Raw genomic sequence first — 25,221 nt, 5'->3', positions numbered from 1 at the left:
TTACAAAACAAATGCTTCGGTGCCTTTCACAGTTGCACAACTAAATTTTAGATGAGAAATAAAACCCACACCAGCATCTTTAATTTAAAATGTAATTCAGTTTTTATATTTTACCAATTCTGGATGCTCAATCTTAAATTGAAATAAACAAACTCAACAATCACATTCACACATTCATACTTCTGTGCAATTTGGGGATATTAATTACTGTAATGGCTTATGAATTCAAAGTATCACAGATCTGTGTTATATTCTCAAGTCTTGAGCACAACACAGCCAATTCCCAACCAATACATGACTCAGTTTCCCATAAACATACACGCATGTACTGATACACAGAGAACAACTTATGCTTCCAATGTTAAAGGCCCATCTACAAAGGGTTAACAACTTTTAGGTCTGAAGAGAAGCTTTCAGAAGCACGCAGACATGAACAGACTTTCATTCGCAGGAAGCTTCCCACCATTCACATCCACAGATACTCTGAACAAAATCCAGTTGCCTTTCCCTTTAAAAAACAGAACATGATGCCTATTTCTTTCTCACAGTAGTTTTGCCTTTTGCTGTGGGCCTTTTTATCTAATCTCTTTTCCTCTTCACCATTTTCCCTAACCCAGGGTTTTCCTCTGTGCCACTCTTTTACAACATTTGAATGTAACTCCACATCCTCCTGCACAATCTCTTTTCTTCTCTTTATGTCCTGTAAGTTTAACCCTCCTCGCTCATTATTTTCTCTCTCTTGTTCTTCTAACAACTGGTGGACCACAGCCTCTCAGTCACGAGATTTTGTGTTCTTTCCCACAATTTATTTTCTTAACCTGATCTTTATATGTTCATCTTTAAACTGTCGCTGATATGCCACAAGCCAAACTGCTTTTAGCAAACCAGGGTGGCACATGGTACCTTATATCTATTGTTTTACTTCACACACCCACTGTTTCCAGTTTGGATTATTTGAATCCACTTCTCATTTAAAGGTAACTCCCCTGCTAGAAACTGAGTTACTAGTTCATCCATGGTTTTTCCTTTTAAGTTTGAGTGTGTCATTTTATTCTACTCAAGATGGGTCCACCCAGGGATACCAACGTAGGGATCAAAAACTCCCAACTTATAGTTTGTTTTGACTCGCGAATTTGATGATTCACTTAAATAGTTGTTATGCTTAATGGGATTATGGTTATTTAAAATGATTACAGAAAATGGTTATGGATTTATAAGTTGAGAATGAAGAAGAGAAAAGAAATAATTAAAGAAAAAGCTGCTTTGTTACTTAACTCCCGGCATATAAATGCTTCGCCAATATCTAACAAAAATGTCATTAACTATTAGTCATACAATCACCGGAAGTGGCCAGCTCCTGTTGACTGTAGGTACTCTTCCCGGTAATTAGCTGCGTTCTCTGTCAGAGCTCCTTCCAACAATTCACCGGGTCTCCTTCCCTCCAGTGCTAGTATCTTGTTACTGCAGCTAAGGTCTCCAATGTGTTCAACCTATTATATACCCTTTTCTGTAATGGGCTTAGTTTCCTATATTGACAGGCTATACCATCCAGTGAAGTTTCTTTTAAAAGCTTTGACCATGCTTTGAGTCTGCCCAGAAAGCTGTCCATCTTTCTTTGCTTTTTCCAGTAATTTTCCATTATGTGAAGCCTCTTGCAGTCAATATTTCAGTAAAAGATGTTTGTATTTTGTTGGAACGCTGTGGTTCATCTGCATCTGCCTGAAGGAGGGTGAGAGGTGATGTCGTATTTGTCTGAGACAAAAGAAAAACAGACACTGGGCTGAATTTTACTGGCCCCTCAACGCCGCAGGGCTGGTAAAATGCTGCGGGGAGAGGCTGCCTTGTCCCATGACGTTGAGAAGGGCCCGCCGCATATTACCAATGGCGGTGGGACCTCGGTGCGGCCCCCCCCCCCCCCCCCCCCCCATCGCACGGTGGCGGCATCACAAATAGCATATGGTAAACGGTACTTACCTTTGCTGAATATGCATCCCGCCGCCTCTCCACTGATACTTCCGGATTTTTCGATGAGCGGCAGCCCTCGTCTGCTGTTCCGTTCACGATTGGAAAAGCCGGTGGGTCCACAGAGGCAGAAGGTTTCGGGGCAGAAGGTAAGTTTCTTTTCAGGGGTCTCATTCTGCATACCTAAAGGGAAGGGGTCTGGGATTACTGGTGGGAAAGCTCTGCTGGCATGAAGGGAAGTACTGTGTACCATCCCTCCATTAACAGTGTACGTTCTGTGTTTGTTTGTGAGGGAGCAATGGCACACTAGGCACCCAGTGTGTGGGGAGGGTGCCAGAAAGGGCAGGAGCATCAAGGTTGTTTGGATGGTGGGGCAATCAGTTCAGCTGGTAGGATCTTGATGTGGTCATGCTCTGCCATTCTGAGCGTTAGCTAAGATGGGCAATGCCCTGGCACGCCACATAGTTGATCCAGGAAAGCAGCTAATGTACCATTCAACACCAATCCCTGCCCTATTAGGAACCTTCGAATACATGAAGGGTTACACTTTATTTATCACATGGAAATAGGTATGGCTCATCCTACATTGTGTGATCCTATGCTTGTGAGGATCGGTATGCGCCAGAGGCAAAATCAACAGGCAGGAGCGATCCACGTAGAGGCCCCGGGTCGTGAACAGCAGCCCCCAAGGGGAGCTCACCATTACGTTTGCTGTGCATCTACAGGCCCCACATGACATGCCACCGGATGTCAGAGCATCAGTGTCAGAGGCGATTGCATATTTAAAGAGGGTAGTGACATCTCTGTGTGCCCTGCCTCAAGGATGACCTGCAGCCCGTGGGCTCCGTTGTTCCTCATAGTGGTAGCGGTTCTCAAGCCTGACGCCTCTACACCTTTTTAGGGGCCCACCAGAGACCTTTGTGGGGTTACACAGTCAGCAGTGCACCGCTGCATCAGGGAGGTCACCAATGCCCTGCACCGGAGGACCAGTATGTCTGCTTCAAGACGGACTCTCATACCCAGGCCCAGAGGGCGATTGGTTCTGGCACCATTGTTGGAGAACCATAGGTTGTGATGTTCATGAACTGCACGCATGTGGACATCAGGCCTCCCGCCAGGCTACCACCTGCAGACGTCACATTAAAACAGCCCTCTCAATCTAGGTGAAGCTGGTATGTGATCACCGCAGATGTTTGCTGCGAATGTGTGAAAGCTTCTCAGGCAGCTGCCATGACACCTGGGTCTTGCGCCAGTCCCAGCTGCCACTGCTTTTCACTGAACTGGTTCAGATGGAGGCGTGGCTTCTTGGAGATGAGGGTTCTCCTTTGCAGACACGGCTCCTGACACCAGTGAGAGACCCCACAACTGTTGCAGAGGAGAGATACAATGCCAGCCACTGAACTACATGAGCCACCATTGAGCAGGAGAATGGCATTCTTAGAGAGTGCCTCCAATGCCTGTATGGATAAGGTGATGCCCTGTACTATGGGTCGAAAAGCCAGCTCCTTTCTTTGCTGCTCTGCAGAACTATGCACCCAATAGAGGTCAGGCCTGGCATGTTGAGAGACGTCAACAGGATTCCTCCTCGGGCTATGAGGACGCTGAGGACCTACATCATGAAAGATGCATCGGGGAGCAGGTGGCTCCCACGCTCTGCATGCAGGGCTAGCAGTGAGGTAGGGATGTATGGAAGTGGCTTATCAGACAAAGGCTCTCTGCACCATAGGAACCGACGTGAGCTCTATAAGCCACACATCACCCTCGCTCACCTGCTGTGCACCAGTCCACATCTGCAGCATCCCTGTGTAAACCACCAGAGGCAGCAGCTGACTGAGCCAATGTCCATGTCACTCCATCTGTGGAGACGCTCATGAGTAATGGTGGCATGGCAGTGATGTTGCATACGCTGGCTCTCCTGAAGGGTCAACTGTGCAAAGAGATGTGGCATTGGCGTAACATGCTGGCACACATCATTCGCAAAGAGAAAAGGACACGCATGTTGGTGAGGAACATTTAGTGAAAAACTTATTTACATTGCTGTGACACCCGTGCATTCCCATTTGTTTCATAAAGTCATAGTCATAGAGTTTTACAGCACAGAAACAGGTCCTTCGGTCCACCATGTCTGTGCTGTCCATCAAGCACCTAACTATTCTAATCTTATTTTCTAGCACTTGGCCCATAGCTTTGTATACTATGGCATTTCAAGTGCTCATCTAAATATTTCTTAAATGTTTATTTTTATTTATTTTTATTTTTATTTAGAGATACAGCACTGAAACAGGCCCTTCGGCCCACCAAGTCTGTGCTGACCAACAACCACCCATTTATACTAACCCTACAGTAATCCCTTATTCCCTATCACCTAGGGGCAATTTACAATGGCCAATTTACCTATCACCTGCAAGTCTTTGGCTGTGGGAGGAAATCGGAGCACCCGGTGAAAACCCACGCAGACACAGGGAGAACTTGCAAACTCCACACAGGCAGTACCCAGAATCGAACCCGGGTCCCTGGAGCTGTGAGGCTGCGGTGCTAACCACTGCGCCACTGTGCTGCCATTAAAAATGCGATATAAATAGAAATTCTGGTTGTTAGATTTCTGAAAGTCTAAATTAAAGGGATGATGTGATGGCGAGTTTGGTGCAATGTGATGGGTGGTGGAATTAATGTAATCGGTGAGATGCAGGAAGGAGAGAAGAGAAAAGAGGGAGGAGGTCATCAAGCCGAGTTCAAGTGAAGGTTAAAGTCTTCTAAATGATGATTAATTCAGTGCAGAGACAGAGGATTGAAGAGTGGAATTTTGGTGAGGAATTTATTGTCTACTGAATCATTGGATTCCCAATGAACAAAGAACAATACAGCACAGGAACAGGCCATTCGGCCCTCCAAGCCTATGCCGATCCCGATGCCTGCCCAAACCAAAACCCTCTGCACCTCCGGGGACCGCATCCCTCCATTCCCATCCCACCCATGTATCTGTCAAGATGCCTCCCAAACGTCACCATCGTACCTGCATCCACCACCTCCCCCGGCAGCAAGCTCCAGGCACTCACCACCCTCCGTGCAAAGAACTTGCCTCGCACATCCCCTCCAAACCCCGCCCCTCCCACCCCAAACCCACGTCCCCCAGCAACCGACCCCTCCACCCTGGGAAAAAGCCCTCGACCACCCACTCTATCCATGCCGCCCACAACCCTGCAAACCTCCATCATGTCACCCCTCCACCTCCGTCGCTCCAGTGAAAACAATCCGAGTCCATCCAACCCCTCCCCACAGCCAATGCCCTCCAGACCAGGCAACACCCCGGCAAACCTCCTCTGCACCCCCTCCAAAGCCTCCACGTCCCTCTGGCAGTGCGGCGAACAGAATTGCACGCAACACTCCAAGCGTGGCCCAACCAAAGCTCTGTACAGCTGCAGCATGACCCGCCAACCTCTATACTCCATGCCCCGACCGATGAAGGCAAGCACGCCGCATGCCCCTCCAACCACCCCATCCACATGCGCCGCCAGCCCCAGTGACCCGTGGACCCGCACGCCAAGACTTCTCTGCCCGTCAACACTCCCAAGGGCTCCGCCATCCACTGCACACTTCCCACCTGCACCAGACCCTCCAAAATGCATCACCCCACATTGTCCGGACTAAACTCCATCCGCCATCCCTCCGCCCAAGTCCCCAACCGATCCACACCCCGCTGCATCCTCTGACAACCCCCATCACCATCCGCAACTCCACCAACCCCCGCGTCGCCCGCAAACCCACCAATCAGACCAGCCACATCCTCCTCCAAACCATCCATATATACCACAAAGAGCAAAGGTCCCAGCACTGATCCCCGCGGAACACCACCAGTCACATCCCTCCACCCAGAAAAGCACCCATCCACTGCCACCCTCCGTCCCCTTTGACCGAGCCAGCCCTGCATCCAACCCGCCAGCCCACCTCCGATCCCGTGTGACCCCACCCCCTGCCCCAGTCCGCCATGAGGGACCTTGTCAAAGGCTTTATTGAAGTCCATATAGACAACATCCACTGCCCTTCCTTCATCAATCATCTTTGTCACTTCCTCAAAAAACTAAATCAAATTAGTGAGACACGACCTCCCCTTCACAAAACCATGCTGCCTCTCGCTAATAAGTTTGTTTGTTTCCAAATGGGAGTAAATCCTGTCCCGAAGAATCCTCTCTAATAATTTCCCTACCACTGATGTAAGGCTCCCCGGCCTATAATTTCCTGGATTATCCTTGCCACCCTTCTTAAACAGAGGAACAACATTGGCTATTCTCCAGTCCTCTGGGACCTCACCTGTAGCCAATGAGGATGCAAAGATTTCTGTCAAGGCCCCAGCAATTTCTTCCCTTGCCTCCCTTAGTATTCTGGGGTAGATCCCATCAGGCCCTGGGGACTGATCTACCTTAATGCTTTGCAAGACTCCCAACACCTCTTCCTTTTTGATAATGAGATGACTGAGACTATCTACACTCCCTTCCCTAGGCTCATCATCCACCATCTTTGGTAAATACTGATGTAAAGTACTCATTTAGTACCTCACCCATTTCCTCTGGCTCCACACATAGATTCCCTTCTCTGTCCTTGAAGTTCTTGGAAAGGCAGAAGATGATAGACAGTAAATGTTCAAACTAAAAAAAGCCTTAGCCGTGTAGGAATAGACAAAAAGGAACTTGGATATAATCGCCACACCCCATCCATGGGCAATTAATGCCCAATTAAGGGCCTCCCCCGCCGCCACAGTTAGCCTTGCGGCAGGCCACCCTGTGGGCATGGGAAGCACAGCATGAAAAACCGTGCGGGCTACTTACCGGGTCCGAGGCATCAGGAAGATGGGGGCCCGCTGAGAGCCACCCCTCTGCCCTTGCTACTAACCCACCTACAACCCCTCCCACCTTGATCTGCCTGGGTCCATCACCGCTCCTGAGACTCGGATAGGTGCTGTACTGGCAGCAGCCACCTCCTTTGTGGTGGCGCTGCTCAGTGAAGGAGCTGCCAGCCACTGACTGGCCAGCAGCTCTGAGAATATGGGACTTCTGTCACCAGGGTCCTTGATCCCATGGAAGGCCCACTTAAGTGCCTAGATTCAGCAGGCCTCCTACAGAAGAGGCGACATGAGGTTCTCATGTTGCATTTTCTGAACATCGAGATCCCCGTTACCAGGATAAAATCCTGGCACGAAAAAGGAGATTTCACATGGTGGCAAAGGGCATGGCTCAGATACTAAATGCATCTGTCTTTACTTAGGAAGAAGATACCGTCAAGGTCGTAGTGAAGGAGGAAGTAGTTGAGACACTGGATGGACTAAAAATTAATAAAGAGGAGGTATTAGATAGACTGGTTGTACTTAGGGTTGATAAGTCACCAGGACCGGATCAGATGCATCCAAGGATAGTGAGGGAAGTAAGGATAGAAATTGCGGAAGCACTTACCATAATCTTCCAATCCTCCTTTGATACAGGTGTGGTGCCAAAAGGATTGGAGAATTGCAAATATGAACATAAGAAATAGGATGAGTAGGCCATTCAGCCCCTCAAGTCTGCCCTGCCATTCAATAAGATCATAGCTGACCTGCCCCAAAGAACAAAGAACAGTACAGCACATGAACAGGCCATTCGGCCCTCCAAGCCTGCGCCGATCTTGATGCCTGCCGAAACTAACACCTTCTGCACTTCCGGGGCCCATATCCCTCTATTCCCTTCCTATTCATGTATTAGTCAAGATGTCTCTTAAACGTCGCTATCGTATCTGCTTCCACCATCTCCCCTGGCAGCAAGTTCCAGGCACTCACCACCCTCTGTGTAACAAACTTGCCTCGCACATCCCCTCTAAACTTTGCCCCTCGCACCTTAAACCTATGTCCCCTAGTAACTGACTCTTCCACCCTGGGAAAAAGCTTCTGACTATCCACTCTGTCCATGCCGCTCATAACTTTGTAAACCTCTATCATGTCGCCCCTCCACCTCCGTCGTTCCAGTGAAAACAATCCGAGTTTATCCAACCTCTCCTCATAGCTAATGCCCTCCAGACCAGGCAACATCCTGGTAAACCTCTTCTGTACCCTCTCCAAAGCCTCCACGTCCTTCTGGTAGTGTGGCGACCAGAATTGCACGCTATATTCTAAGTGTGGCCTAACTAAGGTTCTGTTCTCCTCTCTAGTGCCAGCTCCTCATAGCCCTCAACTCCCTGATATTTCAAACATCTGTCTACCTCCTCTTTAAATACTTAAATGTTGTGAGGGTTCCTGCCTGTACCACCTCTTCAGGCAGTGTGTTCCAGATTCCAATCACCCACGGGGTGAAATTTTTTTTCTTCAAATCCCCTCTAAACCTCCTGCTCCTTACCTTACATCTGTGCCCCCCTGGTTATTGACCACTCCGCTAAGGGAAAACATTTCTTCCTATCTAACCTATCAATGCCCTTCATAATTTTGTATACCTCAATCATGTCCCTCCTCAGCCTTTTCCGCTCTAAGGAAAACAACCCTAGCCTTTTCAGTCTCTCTTCATAGCTGAAATGCTCCAGCCCAGGCAACATCCTGGTGCATCTCCTCCGCACCCTCTCCAGTGCAATCACATCCTTCCTATAGTGTGGTGCCCAGAACTGTACACAGTACTCCAGTTGTAGCCTAACTAGCATTTTATACAGCTCCATCATAACCTCCCTGCTCTTATATTCTATGCCTCGGCTAATAAAGGCAAGTATCCCATATGCCTTCCTAACATCCTTATCTACCTGTGCTGCCATCAGTGATCTATGGACAAGTACACCAAGGTCCCTCTGATCCTCTGTACTTCATAGGGTCCCACCATCCATTGTATATTCCCTTGCCTTGTTAGTCCTCCCAAAATGCATCACCTCACACCTCAGAGGATTAAATTCCATTTGCCACTGCTCCGCCCATTTTACCAGCCCATTTATATCATCCTGTAATCTAAGGCTTTCCTCCTCACTATTTACAACACCAACAATTTTCATGTCATCTGCGAACCTATTGATCATACCTCCTATACTCACGTCTAAATCATTAATGTACACCACAAACAGCAAGGATCCCAGCACAGATCCCTGTGGTACACCACTGGTCACAGGCTTCCACTCGCAAAAACAGACCTTGACCATTACCCTCTGCCTCCTGTCACTGAGCCAATTTCGGATCCAATTTGCCAAATTGCCTTGGATCCCATGGACTCTTACCTTCTTAACCAATCTCCCATTGCACGATCTTATCAAAAGCATTACTGAAGTCCTTGTAGACTACATCCACTGCTTTACCCTCATCTACACATCTAGTCACCGCCTCGAAAAATTCAATCAAGTTAGTTAGACACGCTGTCCCCCTGACAATGCCATGATGACTATCCCTGATTAATCCCTGCCTCTCCAAGTGGAGATTAATCCTGTCCCTCAGAATTTTTTCCAACAGTTTCCCAACCACTGATGTTAGACTCACTGGCCTTTAATTACCTGGTTTACCCCTGCTACCCTTCTTGAATAATGATACCACGTTCGCTGTCCTCCAATCCTTTAGTACCTCTCCTGTGGCCAGAGATGATTTGAAAATTTGTGTCAGAGCCCCTGACATCTCCTTCCTTGCTTCACATAACAGCCTGGAATACATCTTATCTGGGCCTGGGGATTTATCCACTTTTAAGCCTGCTAAAATCGCTAATACTTCCTCCCTTTCAATACTAATATGTTCAAGTATATCACAATCCCCCTCCCTGATCTCTCCACCTACATCGTCCTTCTCGATAGTGAACACAGATGAAAAGTAATCATTTAAAGCCTCACCTATATCCTCCGGCTCCACACACACATTGCCTCCTTGGTTCCTACTCTTTCCCTGGTTATCCTCTTGCCCTTAATATACTTATAAAACGCCTTGGGATTTTCCTTTATCTTGCCCGTCAGTGTTTTTTCATGTCTCCCCTTCGCTCTCCTAATTACTTTAAGTATCCCCCTACACTTTCTGTACTCCTCTAGTGCCTCTGCTGTTTTCAGCCCTCTGAATTTGCCATAAGCCTCCTTTTTTTTTCCTAATCCAATCCTCTATATCCGTTGACATTCCAAGGTTCCCTGGACTTGTTGGTCCTACCCTTCACCTTAATGGGTACATGTTGGCTCTGAACTCTCACTATTTCCTCATCGACTCCCAATGGTCTGATGTAGACTTTCCTACAAGTAGCTGCTCCCAGTCCACTTTGGCCAGATCCTGTTTGGCCTTCCCCCAATTCAGTACCTTTATTTCCAGTGTATCTTTGTCTTTTTCCATAACTGCCTTAAATCTTAGAGTTATGGTCACTATCCCCGAAATGCTCCCCCACTGACACTTCTACTACTTGTCTGGCTTCATTCCCTAGGATTAGGTCAAGTACTGCCCCTTCTCTTGTTGGACTTTGACATACTGGCTTAAAAAGCTCTCCTGAATGCTTTTTAAGAATTCCACCCCCTTTAAGCCTTTTGTACTAAGACTAGCCCAGTTGATATTCCAATGTGTTCTCTGTAAACCTCTAATACCTTTTATGGTCTGTTTAAGTCTCACATCCTGGAATGTGCAAATGTACGATTATTCACCCAGGTGCAGCACGCCTACAAGAAGGAATGTTACACTTGAGTGGGAGAAGAGGATCACAACTTCACAGGATACTGGGACGCAGCAGGGTAAGTATGTGACGGCAAAGTGGAAAGTGCTGGGGTCACTCAGCAGGTCAGGCAGCATCTGGAGAGAGAAGCCGAGTTGACTTTCGGGTCTGAACTTGGACAAGTTAACTCTGCTTCTCTCTCCTCAGATGCTGCCTGACCTGGGTTTCTGCAGCACTTTCTGCTTTGCTGCCAGATTGACAGCAGCCCCACTCTTCAGCAGTCAGGTAAGTATTTCTTTGACAGCTGTCAGGAAGCAGGTGCTGGGGCGCTTAAAATAGGGTCCCAGCACCTGCACAGCTGTCAAAACTCTTGCTGCACCGAATGTCCCACTTCTCCCCACGTAATATGTGGCGGGGGGGTGGGTGGTGGCACGCAGCCTCTATGGGAATGAGCCCCCGCGATTAATATCGCGGGGTCTCTGCGGCGGCTGGTGAATATGGGCGCGCCGCTGAGTTCAAAAGCTGCAGCCGTGGAGCGCAGTGCCCCAATAAAATTCAGCCAGCTGTGTGTCGGTTGGAGTGACATAAAGAAGTGATCCTTGATTTATTACTTAATAGTGCAATCATTCATGTCAGTACAAGCAAATTAAATAACTAATCAGATACAATAATACAAACCCATTTCAATGTTATAATTTTACATTTCACTTTAACAAGTTGAACAATCCACGCTTCAATTGTGAGACTAACTTCACTTAAACCTAGTAATTATAAACTTCTGTTGATGCCAAAATAATCATATTCATGGCTTAATCAACTTAAAGACGATATAAGGATTAAACTATTATAAACAAAGCTCTAAACAAGTATACCAGTGTTGAACTATACCTTTACTTACGTGCTTATGGCTATCCTAGTTGTCGGAAATCATGAAGTCATAACTTGCATGGAGTAATACCAGCTTTTCAAAGTAAAGTCAATGTGAATTGTAAGTTAACAACTGTCCTGGACATCTTAAACATAGCCAAACTTACATCTTGAGTATACTATACAACAAATAGAATGTAAGCTTTCATTTGTAGGGAAGTCTGCTAAAATGCTAACTTCCACGGTGATCCTTTAGGGCGAGCAAAACTATATAATATCCATCTAGCTAGAAACACTTGTTACACAGCACTGACTCCCACACTCTTCCATTACCTAGAATCTGTGCTGATCCTTTACACAGTTTCTTATATGTAACTCCCAAACATCATCCACTCTCCGATTTCAATATCTCTAACAATCCTCTTGCTATTGCAAAAAGGATGAGCTATAATAAGAGTATTTCGCAACAATTTATGAATAGAAATATATAATATCTGAGACAAAAGAAAAACAGAAGAGACACTGTGTAATTTGAAGTAGCATAAAGAAGTGATGATTTAGATGAGGGAACTAAATGTAATATCTTCAAATTTGCAGATGACACAAAACTGGGTGGGAGGGTGAGTTGTGAGGAGGATGCAGAGAGGCTTCAGGGTGATTTGGACAAATTGAGTGAGTGGGCTAATGCATGTCAGATGCAGTATAATGTGGATAAATGTGAGGTTATCCACTTTAGTAGCAAAAAAACAGGAAGGCAGATTATGATCTGAAAGGCTATAAACTGAGAGAAGGGAATATACAGCGAGACCTGGGTGTTCTCGTACACCAGTCGCTGAAGGTAAGCATGCAGGTCCAACAGGCAGTAAAAAAGGCAAATGGTATGTTGGCCTTCATAGCGAGAGGATTAGAGTACAGGAGCGGGGATGTCTTGCTGCAATTATACAGGGCCTTGGTGAGGCTACACCTGGAATATTGTGTGCAGTTTTGGTCTCCTTATCTGAGGAAGAATGTTTTTGCTATAGAGGGAGTGCAAAAAAGGTTTACCAGACTGATTCCTGGGATGGCTGGACTGATGTATGAGGAGAGATTGAGTCTGTTAGGATTATATTTGCTGGAGTTCAGAAGAGTGAGGGGGGAATCTCATAGAAACCTATCAAATTCTAACAGGACTTGACAGGGTAGATGCAGGAAGGATGTTCCCGATGGTGGGGGAGTCCAGAACCAGGGGTCATAGTCTGAGGATACGGGGTAAACCTTTCAGGACTGAGATGAGGAGAAATTTCTTCACCCGGAGAGTGGTGAGCCTGTGGAATTCGCTACCACAGAAAGCAGTTGAGGCCAAAACATTGTATGTTTTCAAGGAGTTAGAAATGGCTGTTGGGTCTAAAGGGAATCAAAGGGTATGGGGCGAAAGCATGAACAGGTTACTGAGTTGGATGATCAGTCATGATCATAATGAATGGCGGAGCAGGCTCGAAGGGCAGAATGGCCTACTCCTCCTATTTTCTATGTTTCTAAAGTTGCTGCTTCAGCCACAGTATGCCCCTCTCCTGGGCAGTGGTCCATTTTCTCTATGGGGGTGTTTGGTTTTGAATTAACTTTTAAGAGAAAAAGCAACCAGTTACATGTTAAAAACAGAATGTTGGATAATCAAAGTGATATAAAAATAATTTTTTTTTTAAAAAGGGGTTTGATTTCTTGGGCTCTCATACCTCTTATCTAAGTTGCAACGCCTTTTTAAGACCTAATGTTAATAAATTCAAAACACCAGAATCTATCACATGCCTGTATTATCTCTCTCATTTTTCCTGCTAGTATTTGTTTTCGTCTCTTGGCTCAGCAAATCCAGTAGGTTTATTTTAGACTGCAATTTACAAAAGAGATTTGGTTTGCAGTCCAGTTTATTTTGTTGCAGGGCATGACGGGGAATATGGCCAAGCTTTTTTGCTGTGAATTCATTTTGAAAAGTTCTTTTGTTGATATAATTGTGAAATGGGTGAACTTTTTAAATGCTCAATAATGTGTGTTGTAACTTTTGGTCTTGTTGTTTACTAAATATGGTTAACTGTTCGCCATATCTCATTATGGAGCACGTCGCCCTGCAGTTTTTGAAAAATCTGAGTGAACTGTTGCAATTTCTCCTGTTCCGTTGAGGCTTCAGTAAAGGCCTATTAAAGCTAGTCTTTTTCCTAGTTCAACTTTTTAAAATATTTTTATGTCTGTCTTTATGTAACATCAAGATGTGTTGGAAAACATGATTCATTTTCATCAGATGCTTAACTGCTTCAGGTTTACATTTTTAGTAGTGCTATGGACCCTGGTAAATCGAAATTAAAACATTAATTGAATTAAAGAACAAACTTGCATTGACATGGTGCCTTTCATGATCCCTTAAATGTCCAGCCAGTGAAGTGTTGTCGCCCTTGTAATGTAGGGAAATGCAGCAGCTAATGAAGTAATGTTTCATCTAAATTTTGTTTCAATTTTTGCATTTTGTTGCTGTATGCTGGACCAAATACCTAACTTTAATTAATTCCTTGCTTTGCTTCTCTTGTCTCTAGGCCAGTGGGACAGCCAAGGGTTAAAGACTTCTTTATACAGAACCCAAGCTGGGAGTTGCCAGTCATATTGGTTTCAGTGTTTACATTGAGTAGACATTTCCATGTACCTCCTGTATATAACATGGTAAGTATTCACAAGCCTGCTGACAGCTTAAGGAGTGGTGATGCTGCTGTAACTTTTGCCAATATTTTGATGCAAGAATTAAAATCCATATTGATAATGCCTATTCATTCATGAACCATTCGTTGGCCAAGAAAGTCTAGCAATGTCGAATAGTTAAAACTAGTTCTAGATTTTCAAAGTGATGTTAAAGGCTTATTGATGAGATTTATATGCAAGGGTTTAAAGGAGCTGCTCATTTTTAATAACTCATTTGACTCCAGTTTTTAATATCAAAAATCAGCTTCAAGTGGAAGTGTGGTCTGAGAGTTAATTTCTTTTTCCCGTGGGACAGTAACATGCAGGGATGACCTGGTGCCAGTCAGTGTGACATCACTTTAGCTGCTCTTCTGTTAGTGCATGGGATGGAAAAAAATTGCCTTCCTCAAATTCTCCCATGCTGTATGTATGTTTGCTGCTGTGCAGCTTTTTATTTTATTTATTTATTTAGAGATACAGCACTGAAACAGGCCTTTCAGCCCACCGAGTCTGTGCCGACCATCAACCACCCATTTATACTAATCCTACACTAATCCCATATTGCTACAACATCCCCACCTGTCCCTATATTTCCCTACCACCTAGGGGCAATTTATAATGGTCAATTTACCTATCAACTGCAAGTCTTTTGGTGGTGGGAGGAAACCGGAGCACCCGGTGAAAACCCACGCAGACACAGGGAGAACTTGCAAACTCCACACAGGCAGTACCCAGAATTGAACCTGGGTCGCTGGAGCTGTGAGGCTGTGGTGCTAACCACTGCGCCACTGTGGCTAAAAAAGTTAGCAGTAGTATAGCTAATTCTCATTCTCTGGGTCCTCTGTGTCTAATTTAAATGCAAAAAGGATACATAGCAGGTAAGCATGAGGTAGACTTTTAAATCATAAGCAAGATGCAATTTTGTTTTATTCTGTGAAAAGAGTTGTAAAAATTGACTTAAGCTTTTGATTAGTACCTAACATCTTTTACATACTTCAGCACCATCTTCACTGGAAAGTATTTTTAGATGTAACCCATTAAAGTAGTGCAGCAGTACACATTAAAATAATTCCTGTAAATTTCAGTAACATGAAAATGGTTTCAATGTTCATTCGTGGCCTCAGCTGAGTTCCTGATATCAATTGCATGAAATAATTGTCAAGTAGTTTTCTAATGGCTGGTTCCAAACACCATTGAGGATTGGGAGCTTCTCAGTTGTTCTTTTTGCAAATGTGCATGTAATGAAGGAGGACCAAGGTTCCAATTATATCATCTTTTGAGGTTCATGCAGCTGCACATTCCATTATTGGCCAACTAATAGCAATCGTGAACGGGAACATTTCTCCCCCTTTGTCATCCTGGGATCCCCAGATGAGAAAGCTGGTTACGTCCACCTTAAACTGCTCGCAGTCGTCTTCCACGACATTTTTAACCGCCTTTTTGGAGTTATGCAAGCAAAATCATGTTTGACTTTTTCCCTGATTAGCCTGATTGAAATTGGTATCAATATGAAGAATTGAGGACATACATGACTCAATTGCACTACCAGGTTGATGTTCCTTGCCCTTGCCTTCCTTTCTCCTTCACATATGCCCACATCCACACAAGACAATTTAGTGTAAAGAATCTAATTGATTTTCTTTTCATTTTTTTTTCTAGATAAAATTTCTTTGCCTCTAAATTTGATATTACAGTATTAACCTTTTAATGTGGTTTAATTTAGTCAATTACAGTATTAAATATTAATCACACCACAAATTATTCTATATTTTAGAATATTGTTTGCAAATTCTGGTGATCTTTTGATCTAGCAATTTGGTTATAAAGTTCAGTGCATAGTGATAGCTCTGAAGCATCAGACAGGTAGATTATAATTTTTAACATTTGGTCTCTGCCTCTTTTCCCTATGGGAAGAAAGAAATCCATTAAATCTCTACATGTAATAACTTCTATTTTTGCACGTTAGTACGGCACAAAAAGATATTGTGTATTGTGTGGCCTTCACTGACTTAACTGAAGACTGGTGCGGTGGCAGGCGGACCTGGGAGGAGGTGGATCCGGAGCGGGACCATCATCCTTGCTGGGAGGTTTGCTAGTGCTGTTGGGGGTGGGGGGATTGGGGTTTAAACTAATTTGGCAGGGGGATAGTATACAGAGTGGAGATACAGTAGGGGATGATGCACAGTCAAATATAGAAGAGAAACGGAGCCAGTCTGGAAGGCAGAGCAAATATAGACCTGTTAAGGCTCAAGTGAACAATGCAAGGCTGGATTGCATCTATTTTAATGCAAGGAGTCTTACTAGTAAGGCAGATGAATTGAGGGCGTTGATTAGCACACGGGAATTTGATATTATTGCTCTCACAACGACATGGTTGAGGGAGGGGCAGGACTGGCAGCTCAATGTTCCAGGGTATAGAATCTTCAGGCGTGGCAGGGGAGTGGGTAAAAGAGGAGGTGGCATTGCACTGTTAATCAAGGAGTCAATTACTGCAGTAAGGAGGGTTGATATCTTAGAAGGTTCATCAAATGAGGCCATATGGGTAGAACTTAAAAACAAAAAGGGGGCAATCACTTGGCTGGGAGTACTACAGGCCTCCAAGCAGTCAGGGAAACATAGAGGAGCAGATATGTAGACAAATCTCAGAGGTGTAAAAATAATAGGGTAATAATAGGGGATTTCAACTTCCCCAATAGCAACTGGGTTAGTCTTGGTGCAAAAGGCTTATAGGCGGCAGAATTCTTAAAATGCGTACAGGACAGCTTTTTGAGCCAGTACGTAGAAAGTCCTACAAGAGAAGGGGCAGTACTTGACCTAATCCTAGGGAATGAAGCCGGACAAGTGGTAGAAGTGTCAGTGGGGGAGCATTTCGGGGATAGTGACCATAACTGTAAGATTTAAGGTCGTTATGGAAAAGGAAAAAGATGCACCGGAAGTAAAGGTACTGAATTGGGGGAAGGCCGATTTCAATATGACAAAACAGTATCTGGCCAAAGCGGACAGGGAGCAGCTACTTATAGGGAAGTCTACATCAGACTAGTGAGAATAATTCAATGAGGAAATAGTGAGAGTTCAGAGCCAACATGTACCCGTTAAGGTGAAGGGTAGGACCAACAAGTCCAGGGAACCTTGGAATGTCAAGAGATATAGAGGATTGGCTCAGGGAAAAAAGGAGGCCTATGCCAGATTCAGAAGGCTGAGAACATCGGAGGCACTAGAGGAGTATAGAAAGTGTAGGGGGGTACTTAAAGTAATTAGGAGAACAAAGAGGAGACATGAAAAAACACTGGCGGGCAAGATAAAGGAAAATCCCAAGGTGTTTTATAAGTATATTAAGGGCAAGAGGATAACCAGGGAAAGAGTAGGGCCCATTAGGGACCAAAGAGGCAATTTGTGTGTGCATTCGGAGGACATAGGTGAGGTTTTAAATGATTACTTTGCATCTGTGTTCAGTATGGAGAAGATGTAGGGGTAGAGATCAGAGAGGGATAAACTTGATATACTTGAACATGTTAGCATTGAAAGGGAGGAAGTATTAGCGATTTTAGCGGGCTTAAACGTGGATAAATCCCCAGGCCCAGATAAGATGTGTCCCGGGCTGTTGAGGGAGGAGATGTCAGGGGCTCTGACACAAATTCTCAAATCCTCTCTAGCCACAGGAGAGGTACTAAAGGATTGGAGGACAGCGAATGTAGTACCATTATTCAAGAAGGGTAGCAGGGATAGACCAGGTAATTAAAGGCCAGTGAGTCTAACATCAGTGGTTGGGAAACTGTTGGAAAAAATTCTGAGGGACAGGATTAATCTCCACTTGGAGAGGCAGGGATTAATCAGGGATAGTCATCATGGCTTTGTCAGTGGGAGGTCGTGTCTAACTAACTTGATTGATTTTTTCGAGGTGGTGACTAGATGTGTAGATGAGGGTAAAGCAGTTGGTGTAATCTACATGGACTTCAGTAAGGCTTTTGATAAGGTCCTGCATGGCTGATTGGTTAAGAAGGTAAGAGTCTATGGGATCCGGGGCAATTTGGCAAATTGGATCTGAAATTGGCTTAGTGGCAGGAGGCAGAGGGTAATGGTCGAGGTCTGTTTTTGCGAGTGGAAGCCTGTGACCAGTGGTGTACCACAGGGATCGGTGCTGGGACCCTTGCTGTTTGTGGTGTACATTAATGATTTAGACGTGAGTATAGGAGGTATGATCAGTAAGTTCGCAGATGACATGAAAATTGTTGGTGTTGTAAATAGTGAGGAGGAAAGCCTTAGATTACAGGACGATATAGATGGGCTGGTAAGATGGGCGGAGCAGTGGCAAATAGAATTTAATCCTGAGAAGGGTGAGGTGATGCATTTTGGGAGGACTAACCAGGCAAGGGAATATACAATGGATGGTGGGACCCTATGAAGTACAGAGGATCAGAGGGACCTTGGTGTACTTGTCCATAGATCACTGAAGGCAGCAGCACAGGTAGATAAGGTGGTTAGGAAGGCATGTAGGATACTTGCCTTTATTAGCTGAGGCATAGAATTTAAGAGCAGGGAGGTTATGATGGAGCTGTGTAAAATGCTAGTTAGGCCACAGATGGAGTACTGTGTACAGTTCTGGGCACCACACTATAGGAAGGATGTGATTGCACTGGAGAGGGTGCAGAGGACATTCACCAGGATGTTGCCTGGGCTGGAGCATTTCAGCTATGAAGAGAGACTGGATAGGCTAGGGTTGTTTTCTTTAGAGCAGAGAAGGCTGAGGGAGGACATGATTGAGGTATACAAAATTATGAGGAGCATTGATAGAATAGATAGAAAGAAACTTTTTCCCTTAGTGGAGTTGTCAATAACCAGGGGGCATAGATTGAAGGTAAGGGGCAGGAGGTTTAGAGGGGATTTGAGGAAAATAATTTTCACCTAGAGGCTGGTTGGAATCTGGAACACACTGCCTGAAGAGATGGTGGAGGAAGGAACCCCCTCAACATTTTAGAAGTATATAGATGAGCACTTGAAATGCCATAGCATGAAAGGCTACGGGGCCAAGTGCTGGAAAATGGGATTAGAATAGTTAGGTGCTTGATGGCCGACACAGACACGATGGGCCAAAGGGCCTGTTTCTGTGCTGTATAACTCTATGACTCTATATAAAGAGAGAGCGGGGCTCAAGGCCCTTACTTACCTGATGACCGAAGCGGCGGCAGTCGGACCTGGGAGGAGGCGGATCCAGAGTGGGGACCTACATAAAGAGAGAACTGGGCTTGAGGCTCTTCTTTATGTGAGGACCAGAGCGGCGGCAGTCGGACCTGGGAGGAGGCGGATCTGGAGCAGGACCTGAATAAGAGACTGCGGGGCTTGAGGCCCTTACTTACTGAAGACCGGAGCGGCGGCAGTCTCTCTCACTCTGTGCCAGTACGTGCTGAGGTTCAAATGAGGGGAAAAAAGACAGTGACATCACGGGAAATCTGTAACCTGATTGGTTGGATAAGTAACTGCTGTGAATGTCTGTAAATAGCTTAAAAAATCAGGGGAAAGTTTTTTTAAAAAAAAACTCAAAACCTACCTTCTAAGTGATGAGGTTAGTACTACTAAAGTGTGTTTTTTTTTGATTCGTGTCAATTAGTAAGGAGTTTAGATTGTAGTGGGTAGTGTTTGGAGTAGAACAAGGCCCCTCGCATTATTAGTATTTTTTAATTGGAGTAACTAAGTAATCTAAAGGTAAGTCATGGCAGGAGAGTTCGCACCCACGATATGCTCCTCCTGCTCTATGTGGGAAATCAGAGACGCTCCCAGTGTCCCTGACAACCATGTGTGCAGGATGTGTATCCATCTGCAACTACTGGCTACTCGCATTATGAAGCTGGAGCTGTGGGTGGATTCACTGTGGAGCATCTGTGAGGCTGAGATCTTCATGGATAGCACGTTTAGTGAGGTGGTCACACCGCAGGCAAATGCTGTAAAGGCAGAAAGGGAATGGGTGACCATCAGGCAGGGTTGAGGAAGGCAGGTAGTGCAGGAGTCCCCTGTGGCTATCCTCCCTGCCCCCCCCCCCCCTCCCTCCCCCCCCCCCCCCTCTAACGGATATACCGCTTTGGATATTGTTTGGATATTGCTCAGGAGAAAGCAGCAAGGGCCAAGTTCATGCCATCATGGTTGGCTCTGCTGCACAGGAGGGGAGGAAGAGTCGCAGGGCTATAGTGATAGGGGATTCAATTGTAAGGGGAACAGACAGGCGATTCTGTGGTTGCAAAAGAGACTCCAGGATTGTATGTTGCCTCCCTGATGCTAGGGTCAAGGATGTCTCTGGGCGGCTGCAGGGCATTCTGAGGGGGGAGGGAGTACAGTCAGCTGTCATGGTACATATCTGTACCAACGACATCGTTTATATTAAAAAAAAAGGGATGAGGTCCCACAAGCTGAATATAGGGAGTTAGGACGAAAATTAAAAAATAGGACCTCAAAGGTAGTAATCTCGGGATTACTACCAGTGCCACGTACTAGTGAGAGCAGAAATAGCAGGATATTTCAGATGAATATGTGCCTAGAGAAATGACGTCGGAGGGAGGGATTCAGATTCGTGGGACATTGGGACCGATTCTGGGGAAGGTGGGACGAGTACGAGCTGGACGGATTGCATCTGGGTAGGACCGGCACCAATTTCCTTGGGTGGGGGGGGGGGTGGGGTGTTTGCTAGTGCTGTGGGGAAGGGTTTAAACTAGAGTGGCAGGGGGATGGCAATCTGAGCAGGGAGACAGAGGAGAGGGAAATGAGGATAGAAATGAAAGACAGAAAAGTAAGAAGCAAAAGTGGAAGGCAGAGAAAACAAGGGCGAGAAACAAATGGGGCCGTAGTGCAAAATAAAACTAAGATGACTAGCAATGTTAAATAGACAAGTCTAAAGGCATTGTGTATTAATGCACGGAGCAGTTGCAATAAGGTAGATGAATTAACAGCGCAAATAGATACAAATGGTGATGATATAGTAGCGATTATGGAGACATGGCTACAAGGTGAGCAAGGATGGGAACTGAACATCCAGGGGTATTCAATATTTAGGAAGGACGGGCAAAAAGGGAAAGGAGGAGAGGTAGCGTTGTTAGTCGCAGGGTCGTACAGGATAGAAACAGGCCCTTCGGCCCACCGCGTCCATGTCGACCATAATGCCTATCTATACTAATCCCACCTGTCTGCATTAATTCCATATCCCTCTATGCCTTGCTCATTCAAGTACCTGTCCAGATGCCTCATAAATGTCATTACTGTTCCTGCCTCCACCACCTCCTCAGGCAGCTCATTCCAGATACCCACTATTCTTTGTGTGAAAAATTTACCCTCTGATTCCCCCGAGTCAAGGAGGAAATCAATTCAATAGTGAGGAAGGATATTGGCTTGGAAAAGCATGATGTAGAATCTGTATGGGTGGAGCTAAGAAACACCAAAGGGTAGAAAGCATTGGTGGGGGTTGTCTAAAGGCCCCCAAACAGTAGTGGAGATGTAAGGGATGGCGTTAAACAGGAAATTAGAGACGCATGCAATAAGGGTACAACTGTAATTATGGGTGACTTTAATCTACATCGAGATTGGTCAGACCAAATTAGCAATAATACTTTGGAGGAGGATTTCCTGGAGTGTGTATGTGACGGTTTTTTAGACCAATACATAGAGAATAGGCTATCCTATACTGGGTATTGTGCAATGAGAAATGATTAATTAACAATCTTGTTGAGCGGGGTCGCTTGGGGAGGAACGAACATAACATGATAGAATTCTTCATTAAGATGGAGAGTGAAGTAGTTGAATCCGAAACTAGGATCCTGAATCTAAATAAAGGAAACTATGAAAGTATGAGGTGCAAGTTGGCTATGGTAGATTGGGGAACTTTACTAAAAGGTGGATAGGCAATGGATAATATTTAAAGAACGTGTGCATGAATTACAACAATTATTCATTCCCGTCTCCAGCAAAAATAAAACTGGAAAGGTGGCTCAACCGTAGCTTACAAAAGAAATTAGGACTAGTATTAGATCCAGAGGAGGCATATAAAATTGCCAGAAAAAGCAGCAAATCTGAGGATTTGAGGAGCATTTCAGAATTCAGCAAAGGAGGATTAGGTGGGGGAAAATAGAGTATGAGAGTAAACTTCTGGGGAACATGAAAACTGACTGTAAAAGCTTCTATAAATATGTGAAGAGAAAAAGATTAGTCAAGACAAATGTAGGTCCCTTAAAGTCAGAAACGGGGGAAATTATAATGGGAACAAAGAAATGGCAGAACAATTAAACACATATTTGGTTCTGTCTTCACAAAGGAGGACACAAATAACCTCCCAAAAAGGTTAGGGAACCAAAGGTCTAATGAGAGGGAAATCAGTATTGGTGGGAAAAAAAAGTGCTAGGGAAATTAATGGGGTTAAAGGCTCACAAATCCCCAGGGCCTGATAATCTGCATCCCAGACTACAAAAGAAAGTGGCCTTGGAAATAGTGGATGCATTGGTCATCTTCCAAAACTCTATAGACTCTGGAGCAGTTCCTACAGATTGGAGGGTGGCAAATGTAACCCCACTATTTAAAAAAAAAGGAGGGAGAGAAAAAAACAGGGAACTACAGACCAGTTAGCCTTCCATCAGTAGTGGGGAAAATGCTAGAGTCTATTATAAAGGATATGATAGCAGAACACCTAGAAAGCATAAACCGGATTAGGCAAAGTCAGCATGGGTTTATAAAAGGGAAATCATGCTTGGCGAATCTACTGGAGTTTTTTGAGGATGTAACTAGTAGAATAGATAAGGGAGAACCAGTGGGTGTGGTGTATTTGGATTTTCAGAAGGCTTTTGATAAGATCCCACAAGAAATTAGTGTACAAAATTAAAGCACATGGGATTGGGGGTAATTTACTGGCATGGATTGAGAATTGGTTGACAGACAGGAAACAGAGTAGGAATAAACAGGTCTTTTTCCAGGTGGCAGGCTGTGACTAGTGGGGGTACCGCAGGGATCAATGCTTGGGCCCCAGTATTCACAATATATATTAATGACTTGGGTGAGGGAACTAAATGTAACATTTCCAAGTTTGCAGACGACACAAGGCTGGGGGGTGGGGGGGCGGGAATGTGAGCTGTGAGAAGGATGCAAAGAGGCTCCAATGTGATTTGGACAGGTTGGGTGAGTGGGCAAATGCATGGCTGATGCAGTATAACGTGGATAAATGTGAGGTTATCCATTTTGGTTGTAAAAACAGAAAGGCAGATTATTATCTGAATGGTGATAGATTGGGAAAGGGGGAGGTGCAACGAGACCTGGGTTTCCTTGTACACCAGTCACTGAAAGCAAGCTTTCAGGTGCAGCAAGCAATTAGGAAGGTGAATGGTATGTTGGCCTTCATTGCAAGAGGATTTGCCTACAAGAGCAAACCTGTCTTACTGCAGTTATACAGGGCCTTGGTGAGGCCACATCTGGAGTATTGTGTGCAGTTTTGGTCTCCTTATCTGAGGAAGGATGTTCTTGCCATGGAGAGAGTGCAAAGAAGATTTACTAGGCTGATTCCTGGGATGGCAGGATTGACATATGAGGAGAGATTGAGTCGACCAGGCCTACATTCACTAGAGTTCAGAAGAATGAGAGGGGATCTGATAGAAACCTATAAAATTCTAACAGGACTAGACAGGATAGGGTGCAGGGAGGATGTTCCCGATGGCTGAGGAGTCCAGAACCAGGGGTCACAGTCTCAGGATACAGGGTATGCCATTTAGAACCGCGATGAGGAGAAATTTCTTCACGCAGAGGGTGGTGAACATGTGGAATTCTCTATGGCAGAAGGCAGTGGAGGCCAAATCATTAAATATATTCAAGAAGGAGATAGATATATTTCTTAATGCCAAAGGGATCAAGGGATATGGGGAGACAGCAGGAACAGGGTACTGAATTAGACGATCAACCATGATCTTTTTTGAATGGCAGAGCAGGCCCCAAGAGCTGAATGGCCTACTCCTGCTCCTAGTTTCTGTGTCTATGTTTCTATGTTTCATAAACTGCTAAATAGCATTTTTGATTTAACTACTTCATTTTTTCGTGCTGTAAGAACTGATCATTGTTAATTTACAAATTTGTTTCTGAGGTATGCATTCTATAATTTTTTATGGAGAATGGAATAAATGAAACCTCGAGCGAATGTATACACTTAAAAACACAACTAAACAGTCCTGACTCAGTAAATTTCTCATCTTGAATACTGGTTTTCTGTTTGGATTTTTAGATCCATCTGTATGAAATGTATTTTCATATTTTTCAGCTTCATTGATGTTAATTGAATGAAAAGAGGCTTGCATGCAGTTTCCATGAGAAATGCTGTGCCTAGCACTTAACAGTCAGGGTGCTGGTCTAATCCATGCATGGATTGATGCTTTTTAAAAAAAAAACGCATTTGCAATTTTTGATAGCTTAATTTTCATTAACATTGAGCATTGGTGTGCTACCAGTTGCAGAACGGCAGAATACTCGTTGAGGTCATTCATCTGAAGAGAAGCTTTTTTAATTGCCCCTTGACTTTGATCAGGTTTTTACTTGTTGGTGCTTTGTTTGCTCTAGACAGTTTTTGGAAAGTGTGATGTGTCCACAGTGTGCTGAAAATCCAGCTCCATGTAGATAGCATGTAGAGGAGTTTTCTAAAAAGGTAGCTGCGGGTTAAATTTTATTGTTTGATAGCATGTTGGCATCCAACTAACTCGCTACACCTCAGGGGACTTGTTTTTATGAGGTGCAAAGTGCCAGTTATGTGCAGCCACTTAAGTCAATTTAACCCTTCCACTATTGCCAATTTCAGTGAACTACCAGGGATCAACTAGTTCTGTAAGTTTCAGCTTGCACAATCACATAGAAAATCATACTAATATAACAGTACTCAACATCTGGAATAGTTCTGTTACTGTAAAATAATTCTTAAATATTAAATGAAACTCAAAACCATTTTACCTGGAACAATGTAGTCAGTTTACTCGCCCAATTATTCTTTTTCCCTATGCTCTCCGTGTTCTTATTCTCACTCTGTTATACGATGTGGTAGCATAGTGATAAGGGACTAGTTATAATCACTGAATTATAATTTACAACCAATGTC

At 44.7% G+C, this 25,221-nt stretch overlaps 1 protein-coding gene across 1 annotated transcript in view; it reads left to right on the top strand.

The window, feature by feature from the left end:
* tmem131l (transmembrane 131 like) overlaps nt 1–25,221 on the top strand; it is a 210,237-nt gene that overhangs the window by 78,118 nt on the left and 106,898 nt on the right. Inside the window, exon 5 of the mRNA XM_068040695.1 lies at nt 13,988–14,111. Coding sequence (XP_067896796.1) covers nt 13,988–14,111 — 124 coding nt within the window. The remainder of the gene's footprint in view (nt 1–13,987; nt 14,112–25,221) is intronic.

Source organism: Heterodontus francisci, chromosome 1, assembly GCF_036365525.1.
Source record: "Heterodontus francisci isolate sHetFra1 chromosome 1, sHetFra1.hap1, whole genome shotgun sequence".
Classification (NCBI taxonomy): domain Eukaryota; kingdom Metazoa; phylum Chordata; class Chondrichthyes; order Heterodontiformes; family Heterodontidae; genus Heterodontus; species Heterodontus francisci.
The sequence above is the reverse complement of the archived record's forward strand: the minus strand, read 5'-3'. Positions and strand labels throughout refer to the sequence as shown.